Here is a 22153-nt window from a genome sequence, read left to right as displayed (position 1 = left end):
CCCCGGCCCTGCCGCTGCACAACGCGGCGCCCGCCGCTCCCCAGCCCCCGGCCCTTCTCGCGGGCAGCGGCCCCATCGCCGTGGTCGCCGACGGAGGCAGCGGCCCCGCGCACTACCCGGTGCACGAGTGCGTGTTCAAGGGGGATGTGCGGAGGCTCTCGTCCCTCATCCGCACGCACAACATCGGGCAGAAAGATAATCACGGTGAGCAGCGCTGCCCCGTCCACCTCGCTGCCCCAGCCCGCGGCGTGCGCCGGAGGCCCTCGATCGCGGGCTCCCTTTCCTGCAGCCCGGGCTTGCGCCTCCCGGCCGGTCCGGAACAGCTCGCCGGCGGTCGGAGGCCAGTCCCCGCGGGGGCCTGAGCTGTCGGGTTTGCCTTCCAGCCGGGCCTCCGGCACCAGCGTCCCCACCGCCAGCAAGCAGAGTTTAGCTTGCTTCATCCAACCTGCCTTTCTTCCTTTATGGAAAGAACTTTCTCTTTCCTAGCGTGGAATCTTTGAACACGCAAATTCCCACCTTCTTTGGCCAGGGGCTGTTCCCGAGGCGACCACGCCTGGTTGTGATCGCTGCCTGTCAACAAGTTGTTAGCCTAGTTTGTCTGCTGTCTGAGGAACTTAGAACCCTTGGGTTTCTGAAAGCCGCACGGTAGAAATTTGTTGCCAGTTGATTCCTAGAATATGTAAAATGACTTCAAAGTAGCTATTTTGCTCGCGTGTTTTACGTAGATAATTGCCAGTAATCTCATTTCGATGACTAACTACACTGTTGTGATTTTTTGTGGTGACTTCATTATAGTCTCTGGGGAAGTGTAGGGTGTTTGTTGTTGAAGGACTCGTTGGCCATATCTTGTCAGCTGAGTTTTGTTTCTTTCGAAGAATAATAAAGTTATTGAGTTAGTTGACTTTTAAGCAATGGTGAATTTGTTTACATTTTACTTCACGTGGTGTGGGATTGAACCCAGGGCCTTAAGTAACATTTGCTAATGAAAGCTAAAGTAATACTTTTTTTATTTTAGTTTTATTGAGAAACAAATATGAATGAAACAGTTTCAAAGCTGATTAATGGGACATTTTTGATAATACATTGTACATTGTTGCCTTCTTAGTGGTTATCAATAGTACAAGAAGCAGACAGGATATCCTGTCCAACCACTATTAGTACACCTCTTCTCATTGAATTAAGCGAAAATAGCTGTATATCTACTCTGTATATATACAAAATGATCTTTCCTTTGTATCCCCTTTTTTTGTTTAGTCCTGTCAGAGGTGGGTATTCTTTTGGCATGTAAATTAAAGTAATATAGTTTTAACATTTATTAAATAGGCTGATTTTTCAAGTTGAGCACAAATACTGTTGAGAACTCTGCTTTTAACTTGGCATGACAGTTTTCTGTATTCAGTTAGAATATGTTTAATTCTTTGCTCCAAATAAGCTCCCATAATTCTCTTAGATTCTAGCTCTTTATCTAAAATTTGGATAAAAATTGAAATTTGAAAAGTACATTTAGAGTTGTATGGTTCTCAAACAACTGCACTTGTTTTCTGAATTTACAGTATAATTGTGACAGTATCATACATCATGATCTAGCCGTCCCTATGTTTTCCTTCCTACATTAACCATTTCACTATTGTAACTTGTGTAATGTTGCTTCCAGATAAGAATTGTATTCTACCCTTTGGGAAACAGTTGTCAAAGGCTCCCCAGTTACTAGTCAGTTACTAGACTGCTTTTCAGATTTGTCTGCATATAATTGTACTTTTTATTTATGGGATTTCCTTCGGTTTTTGTTTTGTTTTGTTTTTGTTTTTGCCTGGATTGACCCCAGGACCTTCACACTGAGCTACGCCCTCAGCCCTTTTTAAACTTAAAGTTTTGATGCTTTTTTTGTGTGTATGTGTTGTGAGCCGGGGCTGGCCTACAGCTTGTAGTGAGCCTCTTGTCTCAGTCTCCTGAGTGCTGGGATAACAGACAGGACACTACCATGCTCATCAAGAAAAGTGATTTTTGTTTTATCTTTGAGCCAGTCTCCTTAAATTGTGCAGGCCAGCTTTTAATTTGAGATTGTCTTTCCTTGGGCGAGTGTTGGGATTACAGGCTTGTGAGGCCCTTCTGACTGGCCACTGTCTTTTGAGTTTAATTACATTACCTTGAAATACCTCAGAAAACACACAGACTTTCTTTTGAGGTTAACTCCTTTAAGAGGGAGCTGTAGCATTCACCAAAGGCCCTGAATTGCAGGATTGTTGGGCTTCCAGGTTCTTTAGTCTGGTAGTTACGAAGACATTGCTAAAGGAAACCTTTAAACTCTTACCCTGAGGCGGTTGAAGTTCAGCTTCCACAGGAAATTTTTTGTTTTGTTTACCCACATTTATGTTGTTATTTCTGATGACGGGTAACCCTGAATCTCACACCTGTGAGCAGTAGCCCTCCCCCCAAAGCCCTTCTCTCTCCTCCACGAAGAGCTGCTGTTTCGTCTTTTCTCCTGTGAGGTACTTTGCTGTTATTTTATCTAATGATTATTTTTGCTGTTGATATATTACTAGGTGAGAGGCTTTACTTTTTTTTTTTTTTGCGGAACCAGGGATTGAACTCAGGCCCTTGCGCTTGCCAGAGAAGCACTTACTCCACTGAGCCATCTCCCCAGCCCCGCTTTACTTATTTTTTAAGAACTTTTTTCCTTTTTTTTTTTTTTGGAGGAACTGGGGATTGAACTCAGGCCCTTGCGCTTGCCAGGCAAGCGCTGTTCTACTGAGCAGTCTCCCCAGCCCCAGGATTTTTTTTTCTTTAAAATTGAAAAGGATAAGTACCTTTTAAATTCCCAAATAAAAACAAGCTGTGTGCTGTCTTGGATTGCCAGAACACCATAGGTTCGCAGGGAAGTCACAGTTCTGCAGGAGCAAACCAGAGTGGCAGGTGAACTGTGCAGCACTGAGTTCTATATTTCTGGTAGATTGTTTCCACAGCAGGTGATGATGACAGTGTTGTTCCTGCGACCATTGCAGATGCAATATGTTTTGTCAGCCCTGGGCTGTGTGTATTGTTACATTTAATCTCCACAACAACCCTGAAAGATGAGATTTATCCTTATTTTTAAGATGAGAAATGTGAACCCCTGAGAGCCAGGGAAGTACTAAAGTTACATCCTTAGTATAAGGTGCAAAGTTAGAAGTGAAATTAATAGCCCAGACTAGTGAGCCCTTGATTATTAGCCTTGTAAAACCTGCCATGTTGCAGCAAAGTTAGTTCCAATAACGGAGGTGTTTTGATTCATAGCACACACAGTTCTTTAATATAGTCACATTTAATACTTAATAGAGATGTTGGCATTGACAGCTGTCCAGTGTTTCTGTTGAACTCTGATCAGTGTCATGTTTTGTCTGCCTATCACACAGAAATGGGCCACTTGATCTCATCCACACCTAACCCTTTGGATATTTGACAAGAACCATCAGAGCTCTGGTCTTCAGGTTAAACATTAACATCCCTCCCCAGCTTCTATATCCATAGGGCGTATGACTTTTTGTTTTGCTTTTTGAGACAGGCTCTGGTATGTAGTTCATACTGGCCATGAGTTCTCTGTGTAGTCCAGGCTGGCCTGGAATGTGGTAATCCTCCAGTCTCAGCCTCCTCAGGGCTGGGGACTGTAAGGGTGTGCGACTGGTTTATAAAGTGTTTTAAATGATCTTTGAAACATGGAAAGTACACAGGTGTGTTACATAGGTGAATAATATCTTTCCTATATTAGCCTTTATTTTGTTATTCTGTGTAATTTGCTCTTTTTGTCTTTTTTAGGCTGAGTGTCATCATGTAGCTGGCCTTAAACTTGTGGCAAATCTTCCGCCTTAGCCTCAGGGCAGGGATTACAGGCATGTGCCACCACACCCACATAAGCAAATTTTTTAGCTTCCAACAAATGAATGAGAACAGGTAGTAGTTGACTTTATCTTCTCAGTTTATTTTTCTTAGATTCCATCTATGTTGCCACAAATGACAAGATTTTTATCTTTCTGTGGCTACATAATCTACCACATGCATGTTCACAGGTGTGTGTGTGTGTGTGTGTGTGTATATGTATGAATGTGTGTATCAGTTTTAAAATCCATTCATCTGTCAATAAGCTTCTTAGTTGATTTCACTTTTCTTGTGAATGGTGCTGCTGTAGTAAATGTGGATATGTAGGCTCTTTGATCAATGATTTTATTTCCCTTTCATATATATACACACCCAGCAGTGGGATTGTTGGACCATATGGTATTTGTTTTCAGCTTTTTGAGGGGGGTCTCAATATTGTTTTACGTAATGATTGCACTTTTTACATTCCTACCAGCAGTGTGCAAGAATTCCTATTCTCTGCATCCTTACCAGTATTTGTTATTTTTTGTCTTTTTTTGATAATAGTCATTCTAACTAGGGTGAAATAAGTTTTTTATATTAGCCTATAATAGGTTTGTTGTAGCTTACATAAACCTTTTCTACATGAAATTTAAAATTTGTCTAATGGTGACACATATAAGGAAATAGATGGACCATATCAAAGGTGTTGGGATTTTCTCTTGATTCTTATATGTATGCAGCAAGTTCAGCATAGTGATGCATACTTTTAATGGGGAGGCTGAGGCAGGGGTCCTGCAGGCTCCAGGTCTGCTTGGGCTGCACATTGAGACCCTGTCTCAAAAATTGTCTACAGTAGGTAGGGTCTGAAGCCCAGTGTCGGAAAACTGCTGATGTAGCAATAGTACAGATCTTAGAGCCACAGTTCTTCCTTTCTCTAGATAATGTAATTTTGGAAAATAATGTGCTTATTTTTCCCACCGATGAAGCGGGGATTTTTTTCTCTCATGGTTTTTAGTGCGCTGAGGGAGGGAAGGGGTGAGAGGTACAGCAAGGGGCTTGCTCACCTTGTGTCTGTCTCTTTCATCCTGGTCACTAGGGTGAAGCTTTCAGTATGTCATCTTAATGCTGCTGGAGTCTCTTCCACTTACTTTTCCAAAAAAAAGTTTGGTTAATGAAGAAAGAACGTGTCCAGTTTGAAATTTAAAAATATGAGAAATTGATTGTAATGATAGTTTTTAGTATCTTTTATGTAGCAAATCCACTAACACATCTGGTTGAAGACAGACAGCTGGTGAGCTGCTTCAGCTGCACCTTGAAGACCCAGAGAACTGGGGGTAGTGACTGCAGTGACTGAAAGCCTGAGGTCTATGCATCGAGTTCCTCTACCTGGGTTGTGCCATTGATGCTGATGTTACACGTCATGTGGCTGTTCCAGATATTAATTTAGTATGGCGTTTGACCATCTTTTATAGTATAAACTCCATATATATACATATATATGCATATAATATATGTATGTATATGTTATATATGTTTATAGTTTTTTCCTCTTTTAGGTTTTTTGAGCTAGGGTCTTACCGTCTAGTTCAAGCTGGCCTTGAATTTGTAGTGATCCTCCTGCCTCAGCCTCTGGTATGCTGGGATTACAAGTATGTGTCACCATGCCCAGCTCTGCTTATATTCTTCCCTATGATGTGAGATTGGATTGTTGAATTCAGTCATTTCTGGCTCATTCATCTTTTTATAATGTGATTAATAATGTGGCTTGTCATGGAAAGATTTATTTGCAACTTCAATATGAACTGATGTGTTTACCACTTTTTCTGTATGTTCCTGTAGGACTTAATAAAGCAGTAATGGTCTAGAAGCATCAATACCTTGATTTCTTCACCTGGGTGCTCCGTCTACTCTGGTGGATTTTCCTTAACTTACTTTTTGGACAGATTGCACCCCCGTGCTGGAAAGCCCTAGCAGTGTGTGTCTTCGGGAGTGTGAGGGGCGGTGAGAAGGTGTGTTCTAGTACTTGTGGACTGCAGACACTCGAGTCAGGAGCCCTGCAAGGGTTGGGGCTTTTCCTATATTATGAAAGGACACAGTGTAAAATATGTTTCCCTCCAGTGTCTGCATCTCCTGTCCAGTTCGCCTTCCCCGCAGGAACCATTGTTCCTGGTGTTCTCTTCCTTTACCATTGAGAGTATAGTACTTTTTTGTTTTCATCTTTAAAATGCTATTAGAACAAAAGTAGATATCCAGTAGTTTGTTTGATTTTAAGCATGTTTGTTTACTATCATGTTTATATTTGACTAGACTTTTGCTTTGTGTTCTGTATTTTATAATTCATCTGTATTGGAGAATATTGGGATTTCATAATTAAACGTAATAGAGTTTTGTTTTTCTTTTTCTCTTTTTACCTCTTCTGCCTGGCTGCCAAGTCTTTTATTTTTATTTTGGTTTTATTTGCAGGCAGGATCTATGTAGTTCAGGCTGGCCATGAACTCATTGTACCCCCGGCTGGCCCTGAACTTGTGGTGATCCTCCTGCCTCAGCCTCTGGACTGCTATGATTACAGATGTGTGATACCATGCTTGGCATTAGCAAATTGTTTTAAATCTGTCTGCTTTTGCCTTCACTGCCCTCACTTTGGCACCAGCCTTTTTTTTTTTTTTTAAAAAATTATTTTTTTCCCTGGAATGTAGTATCAGACTTAACAGCTATACGTCTCTCTCTGGTCTACTCTTGTGTCGTTAAAGGAAAAATTATAAAACCTACTTTGTATGGTGCAGCTTCCTGCTCAAGATCCTGTTAAACCTTCCTTCCTTGAAAAGCGGGCTCCTGTGCTTGCTGCCTCACTGCCCTGTCCTGTGTGGCTCTCAGCCCTACTCTGCTGTGACACACTTGTTCTTCTTTCAGTTCCTTGAAGGCCCAGTTATTTTTGGCCTCTCTCTGCAATACTTCCCATTCTTAGATTTCTTGGCTTCTCTTTACCTTTTAGATTGCACTTAAAACATCTCTGTAGAGAGATTTCTTTCCGCCTAAAGTATTAAGAGTCTTGTCTCCCATGATTATTTTCAATTCTAACCTTTTATTCCTTTTCTGATCACTCACTACCTCTATTTTGACCCCTCATTTTAAAATCTTTTTTTGAGTATAGGAATAGGATTTATTCATGAATAGAAATTATTTTTAGCTTGTGAATGATCAGACCTCTGGGGTTTGACACCAGCCTGAGTACATAGTAAAGCTCAGATCATGTTTATTGAGTGAAAATGAATGGCTCTTATTCCTGAGTAAGATGAATGAGATAATGGGATTTCCAAATACCTGTCCTGGTTTTTTGTAGTAAAGTACAGTAGTTATTCTAGAACCAAGTAAACTATAATAAAGTAAAATTGTGGAAGTACCGTGGGGTTATATATGGGAGTTGCATTGATGAGTGATGGGTGGACTGTTACAGAACCCAGACTTTGCCCATCGGGACAGTGTCTGCAAGTGTTTAATTGAGGAGCAAGAGAGGGAACTGCTGTAAACTTGCAAGCTGCACCCTTGTCTGCATACAGTGTGCACAGTCCACGCAGGCTCCACGTGTGGGTGTGGGTGCATGCCCACCTCTCTGACTTGGGGACGAGGAAGCTTGAACCATCGGAAACAGATGGCAGGAGCAAGTGTGTCTCAGGACAGTCTACTTCCTTTCACTTTGTTAGTATCCTGTGTACTCATTAACAGTGGAAAAAATAAAGCTATTTCTGGCAACTTATTTCAGAGAAAGAAGTTAGTACTAACAGCAGACTGTTCTTGAGGCAGAATAAGGGGCCTGCCCAGAGTCCTTTGTAAAGAACACTTTCGTCTGTTGTTTTGGGACAGGCATTGCTGTGTAGTTCAGACCAGCCTTGAATGCACGGAACAGCCCAGGCTGTCCTCAAACCCATGTTGATCCTCCTCCTTAGCCTTTCAGGGCAGAGTGTGCTCTTTGCAGCATCCTTAGATCTTTCCTTTTGTGCAGCAGCTGCTCATTTGACCAGCTGTTTGGACTCTTTCTAAAGAACTAGAATGGAGCCCCTAGGGAAGTGCTGTCATCTAGCAGTTTCTGCTCTGCATTCTTTGAGTAAACTGAGAAGAAGCGCAGCTGCTTGTCCCCTTCTAGACCTTTGTGAGGCGGCTGAGTAGAAAAGTCCACTTGGGATCAGTAAAGCATAATCATTCTGAGGGGAAGAGCTCGCTTCATGAACGGCTGCTGCATATGCTGCAAGGAAAAGATTTAACAAATAATACCTTTATTTTTTCAGTAACAAAAGTATATTTTGTTACTGAAAACTCTGTTGTATGATGATGGGCAGAAAGTAGGCCAAACTGAGAAAAGAGCCTGTAGAAGGTTTTAAAAAAATACTGTCACTAGATTTAAAAAATGTAAATGAAATACAGAAATGTCTTCATGGTGTAGAGAACTTGATGTTAAAAAAAATGCCTGTGGAAAGAAATAGCATAAAGAGTAAAATGAAAGATAAAAGACAGAGTCCCCATGGAGGACAGTGCTGGATGAGTGTCCCCAGAGGAGACAGGGCCATGGCAAGAAAACTCCCTTGATCTAAAATGAGAGGTGATTCCAGGGATGGAGAGATCTCAGGTATTTCAGAAAAAATAGTGAAAAGATTTATCTTTCATAATAGTTTTGTTTATTTATTTTTCATTTTGTGTATTTGGGACAGGGTCTCACTATGCAGCTCAGACTCTAGTGTTCCTCCTGTTTTAAGCCCCCCCGCTGGGATTGCAGACATGTGCCACGAGGCTAGACTCCATCCCCTGCTCAGTGCGCCCCAGGGGCGATACTTGTGCTTCCTGCAGGACCAGGAAGATTTTTGTTTTTAATTTGAAGTATTCTACAGTAAAGTTGCTAAGCCCAGTGAAACACCTTTTACTAGTTTCTAACACTGTCTCACACATGTGTGTGCGTGTGTGCACCCCCGCCATGTCTGCCTTTTAGCATTTGTAGACTCAGGTACAGATTGCAAAGACGCAGAAAAACATCACACCAGTGCTGGATCCACATGGATTTTTTTTTTCTTATCATTACTCCTTAATCAGCATATTAATTGTTTGCTTAGCATTTATATTATTATAGGTGAGTAATCAGGAGGTGATTTAAAATATATAGGAGGATGTATATTGATTATAAACAGATGGCAAACTATTTTATGAAAAGGATTTGACCATCTTCAGTTGTCCTGCCTGTGGTGGCAGTTCTTGGAACCGCTCACCCATGGACCCTGAGCAGTGGCTATAACTGCTTTATTTTCTGAAACTTTGAGACTTAAGTTAAAAATGTATCAGTTTACTGTACACATAGCAACCTTTCTGTGTAAACACAATTGAATGATCCTATTCAAAATATTTAGTGTGGATAGAATTGTGTTATCTAATTGTTCTCATAATGGCCTTTGTAGCATTCATTCTTGTTTACTTGACCCAAGGTGGAGTCTCGAATCATGCTTCACATATACTTTTCCCTATAGGTTTGTTAAATTTTAAAATTACTTTTATTTTAAACTGATTCATAAAAATTGTACATATTAGTGGGACTGTGATGTTTAATAGATTATATCTTAGTAATGTTTTGGAATTAGTGAAGAATACTGCAGTGTGAAGTAATGCCCATGGATAAAATAGATGGCCCAAATTTGGTCTTGGGCCCTTCCAACATGGCAGTGTAGTTACTACAGCATCTTCAAACTAGAATTCTTTCTACATGTCTTCATTCATAAAAGTGATACTAATATTTGAGGACATATAGTCTGGGAAATGGAGCAGTCAGCACGATGTTCCTGAAAATGGTAAATTGTCCTACATTAGGTGATGAAATTGAGATGACTGGGGAGGGAGAGATGTTGGAAAGCGGAGACAGTGGACTTTGAACAAGTTAATTCTAGTAATTAGTTGTGGGTTATAGTAAAGAGCAAGTTTCCAAAATATTTTTTGTGTCAAATGTTAATCATTTATTGTGTAAGTGTAAGGAAATTTTGCAGCCATTCATTAAATCAGTGAAAAAAGTGGATGCATGAGAAAAAGGGAGAAAAAGGACTGTTAACTTGTTAATGTTTTTGTGAAAGGAAATAATGATTTTTTTAAAGTTAAATATTTATGAGTGCTTTTTTATTTTTGCACTGACAAAAAGCAACATGTCTATTTTTAATGCTTATGTTTTCAAAAAAAAAAAAAAAGAATTAAGTGCCTTTTTAAAAAAGATGATTCTAGACTGCGTGTGATGGTGTGTGCCTATAATCCCAGAACTTGGGAGACTGAAAACAGGATCACTTCAAGTCCGATCTGTGTAGTGAGACCCTTGTAGACGCTGTACTAAATACATTTAAAAAAAAAAAAAAGCTGATTTGTTTCAGATAGAAACTGACTTTTATCTACATTCTGTGTGACAAAATAAAAATAGTTGAAATACCGCTAGAGAAGAAGTTGGGTGTGCAGCTCAGGGGTCAGCATGGTGGCTGCATGTGAGGCCCTGGGGCCCACCTCCAGAAGACAGGAAGACCTGCAGAATGGAGAAGGAGAGCAAAGGCATTGAGGAAAAGAGAAATGCCTGTGGAATTACGGCAGGCAAAGCTGGATATTCCTGTGTTGTGTTAGTAATGCCTTTTGTAATTAGTCATAGAAATTCAGCATTGACTGGCCCAAAGGTTATCTTTTAGTTCTCAGAAATAAAAAGGGTAGGGTAGGAGCCAGCTTGAGCATGCTTGCATCCACAGCTCTGGCAGCGTTGTCATGGCATTTCTAGTCTCTCTGTTCTGCTATTATGTGGATTTTCTCCTCTGGTTGGGCTCGCTGTGCGTCAGTTTTTCAGCCTCTGCTTTGGTTGTTTTGGTGTATGATTTTTTTCTCTGTGGGGCACCGCCTTTTCTATTACTCGATGCTTCTCAGCATCCCTGGCTTGTGCCTTCCAGATGGCATGGGAACCCCCACTGCCCAGCTTTCAAACTGCAGTTTTCAGACCGACGTTCCCAGATGCCTCCTAGGAGACTTAGTTGCTCCTGGGTGGCACACTGATCTGTGTGGTACAGAGTGTGCAATCTCACTACACTGAGGGCACTGTGACTACAGTGGCAAAGGAACCCTTCATTCTGGCTTCAGGCTTCCCTCCCTCAGTCCTTTCTGGGGGGTTTTTGTCAGAAAATGATCTGGAACCTGGTGGGAATTACGCCCTTGCTGGCCACATTTTCTAACTCAGAATGAAACAGATTGGGTCTGATTGGCTCATATACTTGAGGTAGTGGCATGGCCCTAAGAGAAAGCTACAGGCTGAAATATACATGGATCCCTAAAATATCCGTGTTACCTGTTTAGAAAAGGGGTTTCATAGACATACCTGAAGGAGATTGGTTAAAAAAATGAAAATTTTATTCAGGTTATTGGTAAAGTAGGAGTGAATGGTAGGATTACTTATAAAACTGAATTTGAGATAAAAATTACTCTGGAAAGTGCTGAGAGTATATTTTGATAGGAATATGCACTGACAGTAGCAAGAAATAGGAAGCAGAGGGGCCAGGGAGATGGCTCAGTAGAATAAGTGCTTGCCTGGCAAGCACAAGGGCATGAGTTCAATCCCCAGTTCTGGAAAAAACAAAACAAAACAAAACAAACAAAACCCCTAAGAAATAGGAAGCAGAATATTAGAAATAAAACTGAGCTTGGATTTCTGCCTCCTGCGACAGTGGCCCAGATAGTGTAAAATCTCAGGAATAGGAAGAGCCCAGGATCGTACAGGCTTTGGGGTGCCCACCAGGCGGGAGCTCACAGCCTCTGGCAGAAGATGGAACTCCAAAGACAAAAGTCAGTGTTGCGGTGTGCTTTGCCTCACTGGCGCCTGCAATCCCGGGAAAAGGCTGAGAGAGACCTTTTGGAGTTTCCCTGAGTGATAAGGCCAAAAGGGTGGTGGTCAGGGCCTAGGGAGTATGGGGTGCCCTTGAACCTACGGCTCTTGGGACTGCAGCATGGGAGAGCTGCACCTTGGCACTGCTTGAACTGAAAGTCATCTATACAGACTGAGTATATCTCTGGGTTCTTTATGAGTCTTAGAAAACAGTGACAGCCCCTGGATTGGGTGATCTGGACTCTCAGAGCCTCAGCTGTATGTCAGAAGTACTTTTTAGGTTTCGGAATTCCTGTGTATAGTTAAATACCAAGTCTAATGAATGAAGATTGTTGGCATTACGAAACTGGACACTTTATGAAAACCAGAACAGAAACAGACCTGTCAGTGCTTTGTACTGTAATTACTGTATTACTTGAGGAGAACTGCATGGAACAATACTTAGCAAGTTTTGAGAATTTCCAGAAATTAATTACTTTAGTTAAGAATTGGAAACTTGAGGATTGAGACTATAGATTTGGAAAAAGTATCAAATGGAAATTCTCAAATGACAAAATGCAGTCACTGAAAAGCACTAAATAAGTGGGCTCAGCAACAGTCTAGAGCTTTGCAGAAGATGGAATTCATGAGCTAGGAACTGTTAGAAAAAGTATTTGTGTGATACTATTGTAGGCAGCTGAGTTAGGGCTGGGCCCTCAATGGACCCACTATGGAACACAAGACTCTTTGCAACTGTGGGAGAAACAGGTACTTCTGCTGTGGGCCAGACCTGAAGATGAAAGAGTAAGCAAATGCAGCCACATACCTCTAGGAATGGACATCAGAGATTGATGTTGTGAATGGGTATCAGTGATCTTTACAAAGCCACAAAGACTTATAACCCAACCCCCTACAGGAAAAGCTCCCATTGTGTATTCATGCCTGCTTGCTACATGACTCACTTCCCCATTTGATCCTGATTTAATTTTACCTGAGCAATTGTACTTGTAGTCTTACTGTTAGACCATAGACTTGTTCTACCTTGTGCCCACCTAGTGAGTTCTCATGTTTCCCATGTTGGACTGACCTGGCCTTGTGGATTTGTTCTATAAAAATTCTGAGAAAAGGCAAGTTCCTTGGCAACTCACTTGGGTCCCCTTCTGTCTTCCTCTTGGACAGAAGCTTTCTTTCCCCGAATAAATACATATTCTTCTCTTAACCTCCATTGTGCCTAAAATTCATTCTTCAGTTTCAAAGACTACAAACTCATCCCTGGTAACTTTTAGTTTGTAAGTTTCTTTCTCCTATATTGATAAAATGAATAATGGGAGGAGGAAAGGAAGTTTTAAAGAAAGAAAAAAAAAGCAGTAGAGAGTTGTTCTTTAATTGAACGTCAGGAGAGAAGAGATAGTATTTGGAAAGAACTGAAGAATTTTACAGAATTCGTGCAAGGCAGTAACCAAGGCAATCAAGACATCCAGCCCAGACAGAATGAAGAAAAGAATACATATTGGAATGGTTTGGCCCTTCTGGCATAGTGGCAGAGCCTGTCATGCCAGTACTCAGGATAATTGGGAGGACTGAGGAGCTGTGAGTTCAAGGCTAGCCTGAACTGCATAGTGAAACCCTGTCCCGAAAAAGAAAAGCAAACACTTTGACAGAATGGTTTAGCCGAATAGTAGTAGAATAAATCTTAAAAGCAGCCAGGAAAAGAGTCATTGTGAAACAGGTAATGGAAAGAATTAGAACTTTTCAGCAACAGAAAGGATACTGTTAACATCCTTCATCATGTAGGACGATGAAGCAAATACTCATCAGGTAAGCAATAACCCAGTACAAGATTCATTAGGATTGAAGTTGCATAGTCTACAAAAACCTGAGGGAATTTATTACTGAAAGAAGCACTGAAAGGTTGCTTCTGCTGGAACATAAGAGGTGTAGACAGGAACGAACAGCAACAAAAACAATCTTACATAAACACTTTTTTAAGGCAGGACCCAAAACTCATGGGACTAGGTTTAGTGGCCTGCAGTTTCCAAAAGAGGGAAAAGATTAGTGTTTTGAGGTCCTGACGTTGGAATAGGGTGAAAAGCACAAAAGCACCCTGAACTTTGCTGATAAGTGGGTGTCAGTTGCAAGTCCTAGGACAGTGTGAATGTAAATACTGTAAGTCTTGCCTGTAGTTGTACATTCTGTAGCAGCCACAGATAGAGAAGAAATCAAAGTAAATACTTTTCAATACATGCACATCTATGGGTATATAGAGTTTTATTTGGCATGCTGGGGATTGACTCTGGGACCTCATGCATGCTCAGCAAGCACTTTGCCACTGAGCTATGTCTCCAACACTTAATGTGTTTTGTTCAACTCAGTGTATCTAGAGCATTATTTCAGCAAGAAGATCAATATAATACTGACCTATCTTAACATGTTTCTTTTCATACTAAGTTTTGTTCTAGAGTCCCATGTGCAGCACCTCTCAGTCCGGAAAGCCACATTTCAGAGATTGCCATTTTTGTGTGGTGCTGGAGATTCAGCATAGGCCTGGCACACAGGAGAATAGGGAAATAACCAGTGTATACCTTTTATTTAAACATGGAAGCAAAATGGAATGATAAAATAGTGTAGGAGAGAAAGATGTGAGCAGGGAGCACAGGACGAGTAAGACAAAGAACGCAAGTGGAATGGTAGATTCAGTCCTCAGTGTATCATTGGTTCTTGAAGACTTGACCAAGTGCTTCAGTTGCAAGCCAGGTACTCACCAGTACTCCAGCCACACGCAGGCTGAGGAGACATTGCTAGGACATAGTAGAGAAAAGTTGGGAGTTAAGGATTGAAAATTGTATCCTATGTAGATATCAATCCAAAAAATTGTACTAATGTTGGAATAGGTTTTAAATCAGAAAAAAGAGATAAAGGCGAGTGCCTTATAATGAGTAAAGTGTAAAGATTTTAAATTTGTAATTGGTAACATGGCCTGAAACTACATCAAAGGGAAATTGCTAAAATTACAAGAAGACCCAGAAATCCTCAGCCACTCTGGGTGATTTTGCCATTTGTATAACGAAAGCCACCACCACCAAGTACAAAAGAAATCAGATGATGTAAAAAGGGTACTGGATGTAGAGACTGCCACGAAACATTCACAGTAGCTAACAGAGGACTTTTCCAAGTGTTAGGGTTTGCAAGGGAACAGATTTAATAGAGAACCATACTTGATAGGATTACGTTATAATATTCACTCCAGAATTAAATGCAGAATAGTGTCAGAAGTCCGTCCAAATGCTGGAGACCTGAGGAGTCCAGCGAGGCCCTAGGTCCCGGGGCAGTGTCATGCAAGTCCTGATGGGGATATGCATGGAGAAACCCAAGGGCCTGTGGTGGTTGTGAGGTGATGGATCTGTGCCACAGCCAAGGGGTTTTGCACTGAGGCCAGGAACCACACAAGGTGGACCGACCTCCCTGGAAGAAGACCTCAGCTATTGTGGGCAACAGTGAGAACTCAGCTCCTCCGATGGGAACAGCCCAGTTCAGGCCAGGAAAGTTAGCCAGGGCAAGGGTCTCCAAGGGAATTGGCAGCAGCATGTGGCCTCCCCCTTGGGGTCTCCTCTGGGTTGCCAGTCACCACCCACAGCTGGGGTCTTACCTGCCCAGGACACACTAACCCCGGGCAGCTGTGCGTTCCCACTCGAGCTGACCAGCAGTTAACTAGCCACGGCAGGACATAGCATTTACAAAGGCTTATCAGACTTGGCCCTAAAACATTTCTGTGTTTCAGGAAGCTGAAGTTATACCTAGTCAATTCCCTAATCCCAACGCAGATAAACTAGAAGTTAATGATAGGCATACTACAGAAAAGGCCAAAAAGCCAGTCATCAAATTTAAAGAAATTAGAAAAGAGCAACATAATACGCTTCATTTCCCAATGTAAGTTTTATTTCATGCAAATGAAACAAAAAGCAGGCATTATTAAACTAGAAAAACAGCAAGAAAGCCAACAGTGTCTTGCTGCACAGTCCTGGCTATCCTTGAACTGGCAGGATTTGCATTTAAAACCCAACTGTTCTCCAGTACTTTAGAAGTATACCTGCAGGATGACAGGCTGAAATGATCCTCTCATTTTGATACATGGTTTCACCGTGGCTTGAATGTTTCTTTAAATATAACAGTGAATTTGAAGATCCTGAAACTATCCTGGCTAGTCTGCTGTAGGTATAAATTGTAACCTACTTGAAGAGAGTGTTGTTAATGAGAAAAATCATTAAACTACATTTAAAATAAAAAAAAATTTAATGTCAATGCATCATGAGAATGTTGTGAACACAATGTATGCCAGTGAAAGATTTAGATAAGTTGATGATAGAAATACTTAATTTGTCAAAATGAGCATAAGGAATTACCAACATGGTAGTAGCAGTGTGCCTGCCATGTGCAAGGCATTGGATTCAGTTGCCATCACTAAAAAACATAAGTACACTAATTATTAGAGACTAATAAAAATGTCTCAAAGGAAAACTCTAGGTTAGGTGGTTCTATGAATGCAGTCCAGGCATTAAGGAATAATCACCTCAGCTGTGTGTGCTGGCGCTTGCCTGTAATTCCAGAACTCCAATAGGCTGAGGCAGGATTCACAGGTTCTAATCCAGACTGTCCAGCTTTAGTAACTTAGAAACTGAGTCAAAAAAAGGCTAAGATTATAGTTCAGTGTTACAGCCCTGGGTTCAATCCCTAGCTCCAGAAAAACATTTGCAGTCATCAAGTTATGAAAACATTTGTGTTTATTGCTCTTACATAAGCTGATACCAGTTGCATTTGTTTTTCATTTATGTATTTGGTACAGGGTCTCACTACTCTGCTTGGACTTGGAGTGATCATCCTGTTTCAGCCTCCCCAGTGCTGGGATTATAGGCGTGCTCCACAATGCCTAGTTTCATTGGCTGACTTAGCGGGCCTGTGGTGGGGCTGGCACAGCATGTGGTACCAGGGATTGAACCCAGGTCCTTGGCACTTGCCTGGCAGGTGCTAGAATTTCTGAGATTATCTTCCTGGCCCCACCAGTTGCATTTTAATTACCAGGATTCCAGCTGTTGATGCTGCTAGCGGTGATAGTTATATTTACATTTTTTTCTTCATTCATGAATGCACCTTTGGGGCTGAGGAGATAGTTCAGTAGAATAAGCACTTGCCTGCTAAGCGCAAGGTCCTGAGTTCAATCCCTGATCCTGCACAAAACAAAACAAACAAACAAAACACAAACAAATGCACCTTTGGTTTGGCTGTGAGACAGGGCCTCCCTATGTAGCACAGGCTGGCTTCACACTTACTCCAGTCCTCCTGACTCGGCCTCCTGAGTGCTGGCATTACAGGCATGTGCTACCCCATCAGGCTATCTTGGCTGTATCTTGAATGTCAGATGTGTTGAATACTTCACAGATATGTGAAGTGTTTGCTACACATTGATAAAATACATGTCTCCCAGAGTTGTACATCCCGCAAAGGAGACATAGAGGACAATAGGTATGGTTAAAGTGAAATGAAGTGAGTAAATAGTGTTGGCACTGGCATCGGAACCAGGGATCATCTGATTACCTAGGAGAACAGAGATTCTCCCAAGGGCTGGCCCTTAACTTGAGCCTTAAGAGGAAAGCATTGTGTGTGTTTGGAGTGGAGGGTGGGCATGGGTGTGAGACAGCAGGCAGGGTCAGCTGGGCTTCTTGCTTATGGGAGAACTTAGTTTAAATGAAAGCTAAGGCAAAGACAATGAAAAAAGAGAACTTACTTTTAAACTTTTTTTATACCATGGTAAAGATGGAAAGTGGAAATGTAATGTCCCAATTTTTGTTGTAAAATATTGCAGTAGAGCTTTAGAGAGGAGGTTGGAGGCTGAGAGCCCATTGGCATTGCTGCAGGTATCTGGGTGGAATGGTAAGCACCTGAGCTGGAGCGTCCCACAGCCCTGCCTGGGGAGGGACAGCAGTATGGAAGCATTTGCTTGGGGCTCAGTGAGCTTTGGCTTCTGGCTCTCATTTGTGCGTTAGTTTTACTTAACCTTTTTTCTTTTTTATTTATTTATTTATTTATTTATTTATTTATTTATTTATTTCTGTATTTTAAGGAAGGGTCTACAGGGTGTTCAGGGTCTCACTACTAGATTGGACTCATAGTAATTGTCCTGTTTACAGCCTCCCAAGGGCTGGGACCACAGCCATGTGCCACCACACCCAGTCTCAATTGCAGGCTCAGTGCACCCTGGGTGTGGGGCCGGCACACCAGGCCCAGGGATCTTTTGAGCTATTTGCCCGGCCCCTAGTTTTAGTTAACTTTTTGATAAAATGTTTTTTGTTTGGTAAGTGGTCATGGAATGTGAGTGCAGACTTAGGAAGTTTAGGTGGTTTTGAGGGGGAAGTGGGTCGGATTTTTGAGACCAGTCTCACCGTGTAGTTTATGTTGGCCTTCAACGGACTGTGTAGCCAAGGCTGGCCTCACCTCATGATCCTCCTGCCTCAGCCTCCCACAGGTTGGCAGTGTAGGCCTGGGCCACCAATCCTAGCTTACAGTATTTTCTAAGGAGGAAGACGACTTCGTTTGAGACCAGGCAGCTTAGGAATTGATATTTATCCACGTTGGTATGTTTACCCTTTGTATTATGCTGAAGGTCTTGAAGGCCTAGAATAGTTTACTGAGCTAATGGTTCCTGATTTGTTATGAGTGGGTGATTGTATTTATTTAGAGTCCAGGACTTGCTATGCAGTTCAAGCTGGCCTTGAGCTCACTGTGTAACCCAGACTGGCCTCAAGCTCCCAGCGATCTTCCTGTCTCAGCCTCTCGAGTGCTGGGATTGCAGGTGTGCAGCATCATGCCCAGTGGATGATTGTGTTTAAAATTGTTCATAAGTGTTTTGTTCACTTAAGTGTTTGAATGGCACATAGTAGTTGTAGAAAAACTGCTCTGAGGCCTTGATTTAAAGTTTTCAACTGAGAGTCCCTAATCTTACAGTTTTATGAGAAGTTAAAGAGAAAAGTTACTAACATCGAGTTTTATTGTCTTTGGAAATAGGTAATTGGTTTCAGCATAAGCACAGAAGGAAATGAGTTGATTTATAAAAATATCTTCAATGAAAATGTTTCCTTCATTGTATACTCCATATTAAGCTAGTAATCAACAATGATTTTTTAAAATAAAATACTTTTTTCATGTACCTTACATTCTTATTCTTACCCAGATAAATTCTGTGAACATTATGTCAGCCTTTTGAGGAGATACCTGAAGTTTAATAAAGGACTTTATTAAACTTTTGGGAGAATCAAAGTTTGTCTTTTTAAAACATAGCTTATACCAATACTTATGCAACAGTTTAGACTCAAATAATATTGTGAGCAGTTTTTTTTTTTTTTTTTTTCTGGAAACCTTTTTCAGTGTGCATTTATTAACAATTTATATTATTGTGGTTTCCATATCTCAACTAGGAAGCGTTCTCAGGTGTGAAAACTCAAAAGTCCTGTGTAGGCCAAGTGACTCATGGAAATTTGAATTTCCAATTCATAGGTTTCAAAAATATAATGTGAATTTATTGCTAACCCCTTGTTTTTGTTGTTGCTAAGAGCTAAAATCAAGAGGTTTACTGTAATTCCATTTTTTAAAACCTGACCATTTGTTTTTAAATTTAGCACATGCATTTGTGTTGTTTTCTAAGTTTGACTCAGAATGGCACCTTACAGAGATTGCCAATGGTTCGCATTTTATTCTACCTTGTGGGGGGAAGGGAGAGAGAGAGAAAAAAAAAAAGTTAGTTGCTGGGCACAGTGACTTCTGTGCACTGGAGGCTCAGGCAGGGCATGCAGGGACGGCAGTTAGGCTGGCCTAGCACTCCTCCCAGTGGAAGGGTTTGTCAGGGTAAGATACTGGGAGAGTTCTCACACAGACTTCTGAGAAAATGTAGTTCAGCCTATTTCATGGTGCACATGACCGCTCCATAAAGCTCAGCTTATCATTCTTTAACTGGTGAATTCTGTAGAGCTACTTAGATCTGAATTAATATGTATACATTTTATTCAACGTTATTTTTAAGTATTACTATTGGTGTCCTTTTGTGTGTAATCACTGCTTCCTAGGCTGTCAGTGCTGCTCAGGTGTCTGTTGAAGCCATTCTGTGTCACCCAGCGCCACAGCAGGCTTCCTGTCTCCGTTGTCATGTCTCATCTTTCCGTTTTCACTGTTTAGTGTCAGCTACACATTGCCCATTCACATGGCCTTTGGGGACCTTCGTTGTCCTTTCCCTTCCCTTCCCTTTTCTTTCTTCTTTTAGCCTGAATTTTTTTAATGGATTTTTTTACTGGTAGTGTTTTTGCTCCTCTACATACACCCTCTCCTTTCCTGTCCTCTCCTTTTCTCCTTTTCTTTCTTTTTTTGAGACAGGGTCTCTGTGTAGTCCAAGCTGGCCTTGAACTAACAGTAGTCCTCTTGCTTCAGCCTCCCAAGAGTGTTGGGATGACATTTCTAGTTCATTCTTTAAGGCGTATTTCAGTGAGGTACATTCTTTTTTATTTCCTTCTGCCTAGGCAAAGTTAGGAGCTCTGTCCTGTGTTCCGTTTTCATGTTGTGCCTTTTCTAATACGTTTTTATTCCATGTTAGTCTGAAGAGTTCTAAATAACTTGAAGACTAGGATTTGGTCTTCATGATTACCCTGAGGAGGATTAGTAGATATTTAAATTGTTTGCAAAAAGAGCAAAGGGTGATGTGGTGGCAGCCAGGAGCATCCGAAGTCTTTAGAAAGGTGTGGAGGAGGTAGAGTGCGTCCTGGGGGTTGGGAAGGGCTTCCCCAACTTTGGATCTGCCGGTGAGGCCTCTGAGGGGACGGAAACCACTGTGAAGATAATGTTTTTCATGTTGTTACAACTTCTAATTTCATTTTTGTTTTTAATTTTAGGAAACACTCCTTTACATCTTGCTGTGATGTTAGGAAATAAAGGTTAGTATTTTCTTTTTTATGTTCAACTTCATGCTTGTTTAGTCAGTTTAAGATTTCTAAGATCCCTTTTGTTATTCTGTCTGTAATTGAGCATGGCCTGTAGTATGTTAAAATTAGCATTTCCTCATTTTCCGTTGCCTGTTTTTTAAAAAAGAGTTAGAGGTGATCTTGTACTAACCTTCATGTCATTTAAAACTTTTTTTCTGCTTAGTTGGTTATTTTATCAAACACATTTATAATTTTAGAGGTTTTATGTCCAAATTAATTTTCATTAACTATATTATAGTACTTTTAATATGAGAACAGTTTTGTAAGAAATCTAAATTTAAAAATTTAATGTTTGGTATGTCTCAACTCATTAGCTAAGACCTTAGTATTTTAACTAGATTGTAAAAGTGTGTTGCTTACATATTTAAAAAAGAAAACTAAACCCTAAAACAATAAATTCATGGGTAGGAGATTTAAAAGATCACGTTTGATCTGGGCTTGGTGGCACACGCCTGTCATCCCAGCATTCAGGAGGCTGAGGCCGGAGGATCACAGGGTACTGGAGAACAGCTTGCACTGCATAGTGAGTTCTAGGCCAGTCTGACGTACACATCAAGGCCCTGTCTCAAAAGAAAAGAAAGAAGAAAAAGAAAAAAATACCTACACTTGTATGTTATTTCTATATGTAATGCAATTTTAATTACCTGGATTTGTAGTTATTCTGGAAATTGAGGATATCAGATAGATGATTGAAAGCCTTCTGAGTGCTAGATTTTTAAAATTTACATCTTTGGTAAAAATCTGTTAAAAACTCAGTCTTATATTTTTACAGGCCAATAAATTTAATGTTTTTAATGATCTTAAAGTATTGTTATGAACATCTCCCTTTTTTTTTTGGCAGAACCGGGGATTGAACTCAGGCCCTTGCGCTTGCCAGGGAAGCGCTTATTCCACTGAGCCATCTCCCCAGCCCCATGAACATCTCTTATTGTCATATGGCATACTGTTTCTTTTTTCCCCATTTTTTTTTTTTTTTTTTTTTTGCTTATCCTTTCCCCTTTCCCCTCCTATGTTACCCTTACTTGAACGTTTTCTTCCCATTTCCCAATATGTAATACACATTTTGGTGCTTATTTGTGCTTTCAGTTTCTTACATCAGAGAAACCATGCAATATTTGCACATATGTGTCTGATTTATTACACTTATGAGAATGGTCTCAAGGTGTATCTGTTGAGCTAGAAAGTCTCAAACTTACCCTTCTCAGTGCCAGAGTAGTACTCTATTATATAAAAAACCCCACGTCGTCTTTATCCATTCATCTTTTGATGGGCATTTGGGAAGTTTCCAAGGTTTAGCTATGACAGACTGTGCCTCTATAAATATGGTCATTAGATTGATTCCTAAGTGTTTAATTTTGTGGATGTTCTTATGAAAGGTGGTGTTTCCTAATTGTTCTCCCAGTGAGTTTGTTGTTTGTGTATAGGAATGCTATTGATTTTTTTTTTTTTTTTT

At 40.9% G+C, this 22153-nt stretch overlaps 1 protein-coding gene across 1 annotated transcript in view; it reads left to right on the top strand.

The window, feature by feature from the left end:
* Ankrd13c (ankyrin repeat domain 13C) overlaps positions 1–22153 on the top strand; it is a 64975-nt gene that overhangs the window by 916 nt on the left and 41906 nt on the right. The window contains exons 2-3 of the mRNA XM_023718281.1: positions 9–204; positions 20611–20652. Of these exons, the coding sequence (XP_023574049.1) occupies positions 9–204; positions 20611–20652 (238 nt within the window). The remainder of the gene's footprint in view (positions 1–8; positions 205–20610; positions 20653–22153) is intronic.

Source organism: Octodon degus, unplaced genomic scaffold, assembly GCF_000260255.1.
Source record: "Octodon degus isolate 3935 unplaced genomic scaffold, OctDeg1.0 scaffold00057, whole genome shotgun sequence".
NCBI classification, from domain to species: Eukaryota; Metazoa; Chordata; class Mammalia; order Rodentia; family Octodontidae; genus Octodon; species Octodon degus.
This window is presented reverse-complemented; position numbering and strand designations above follow the sequence as displayed.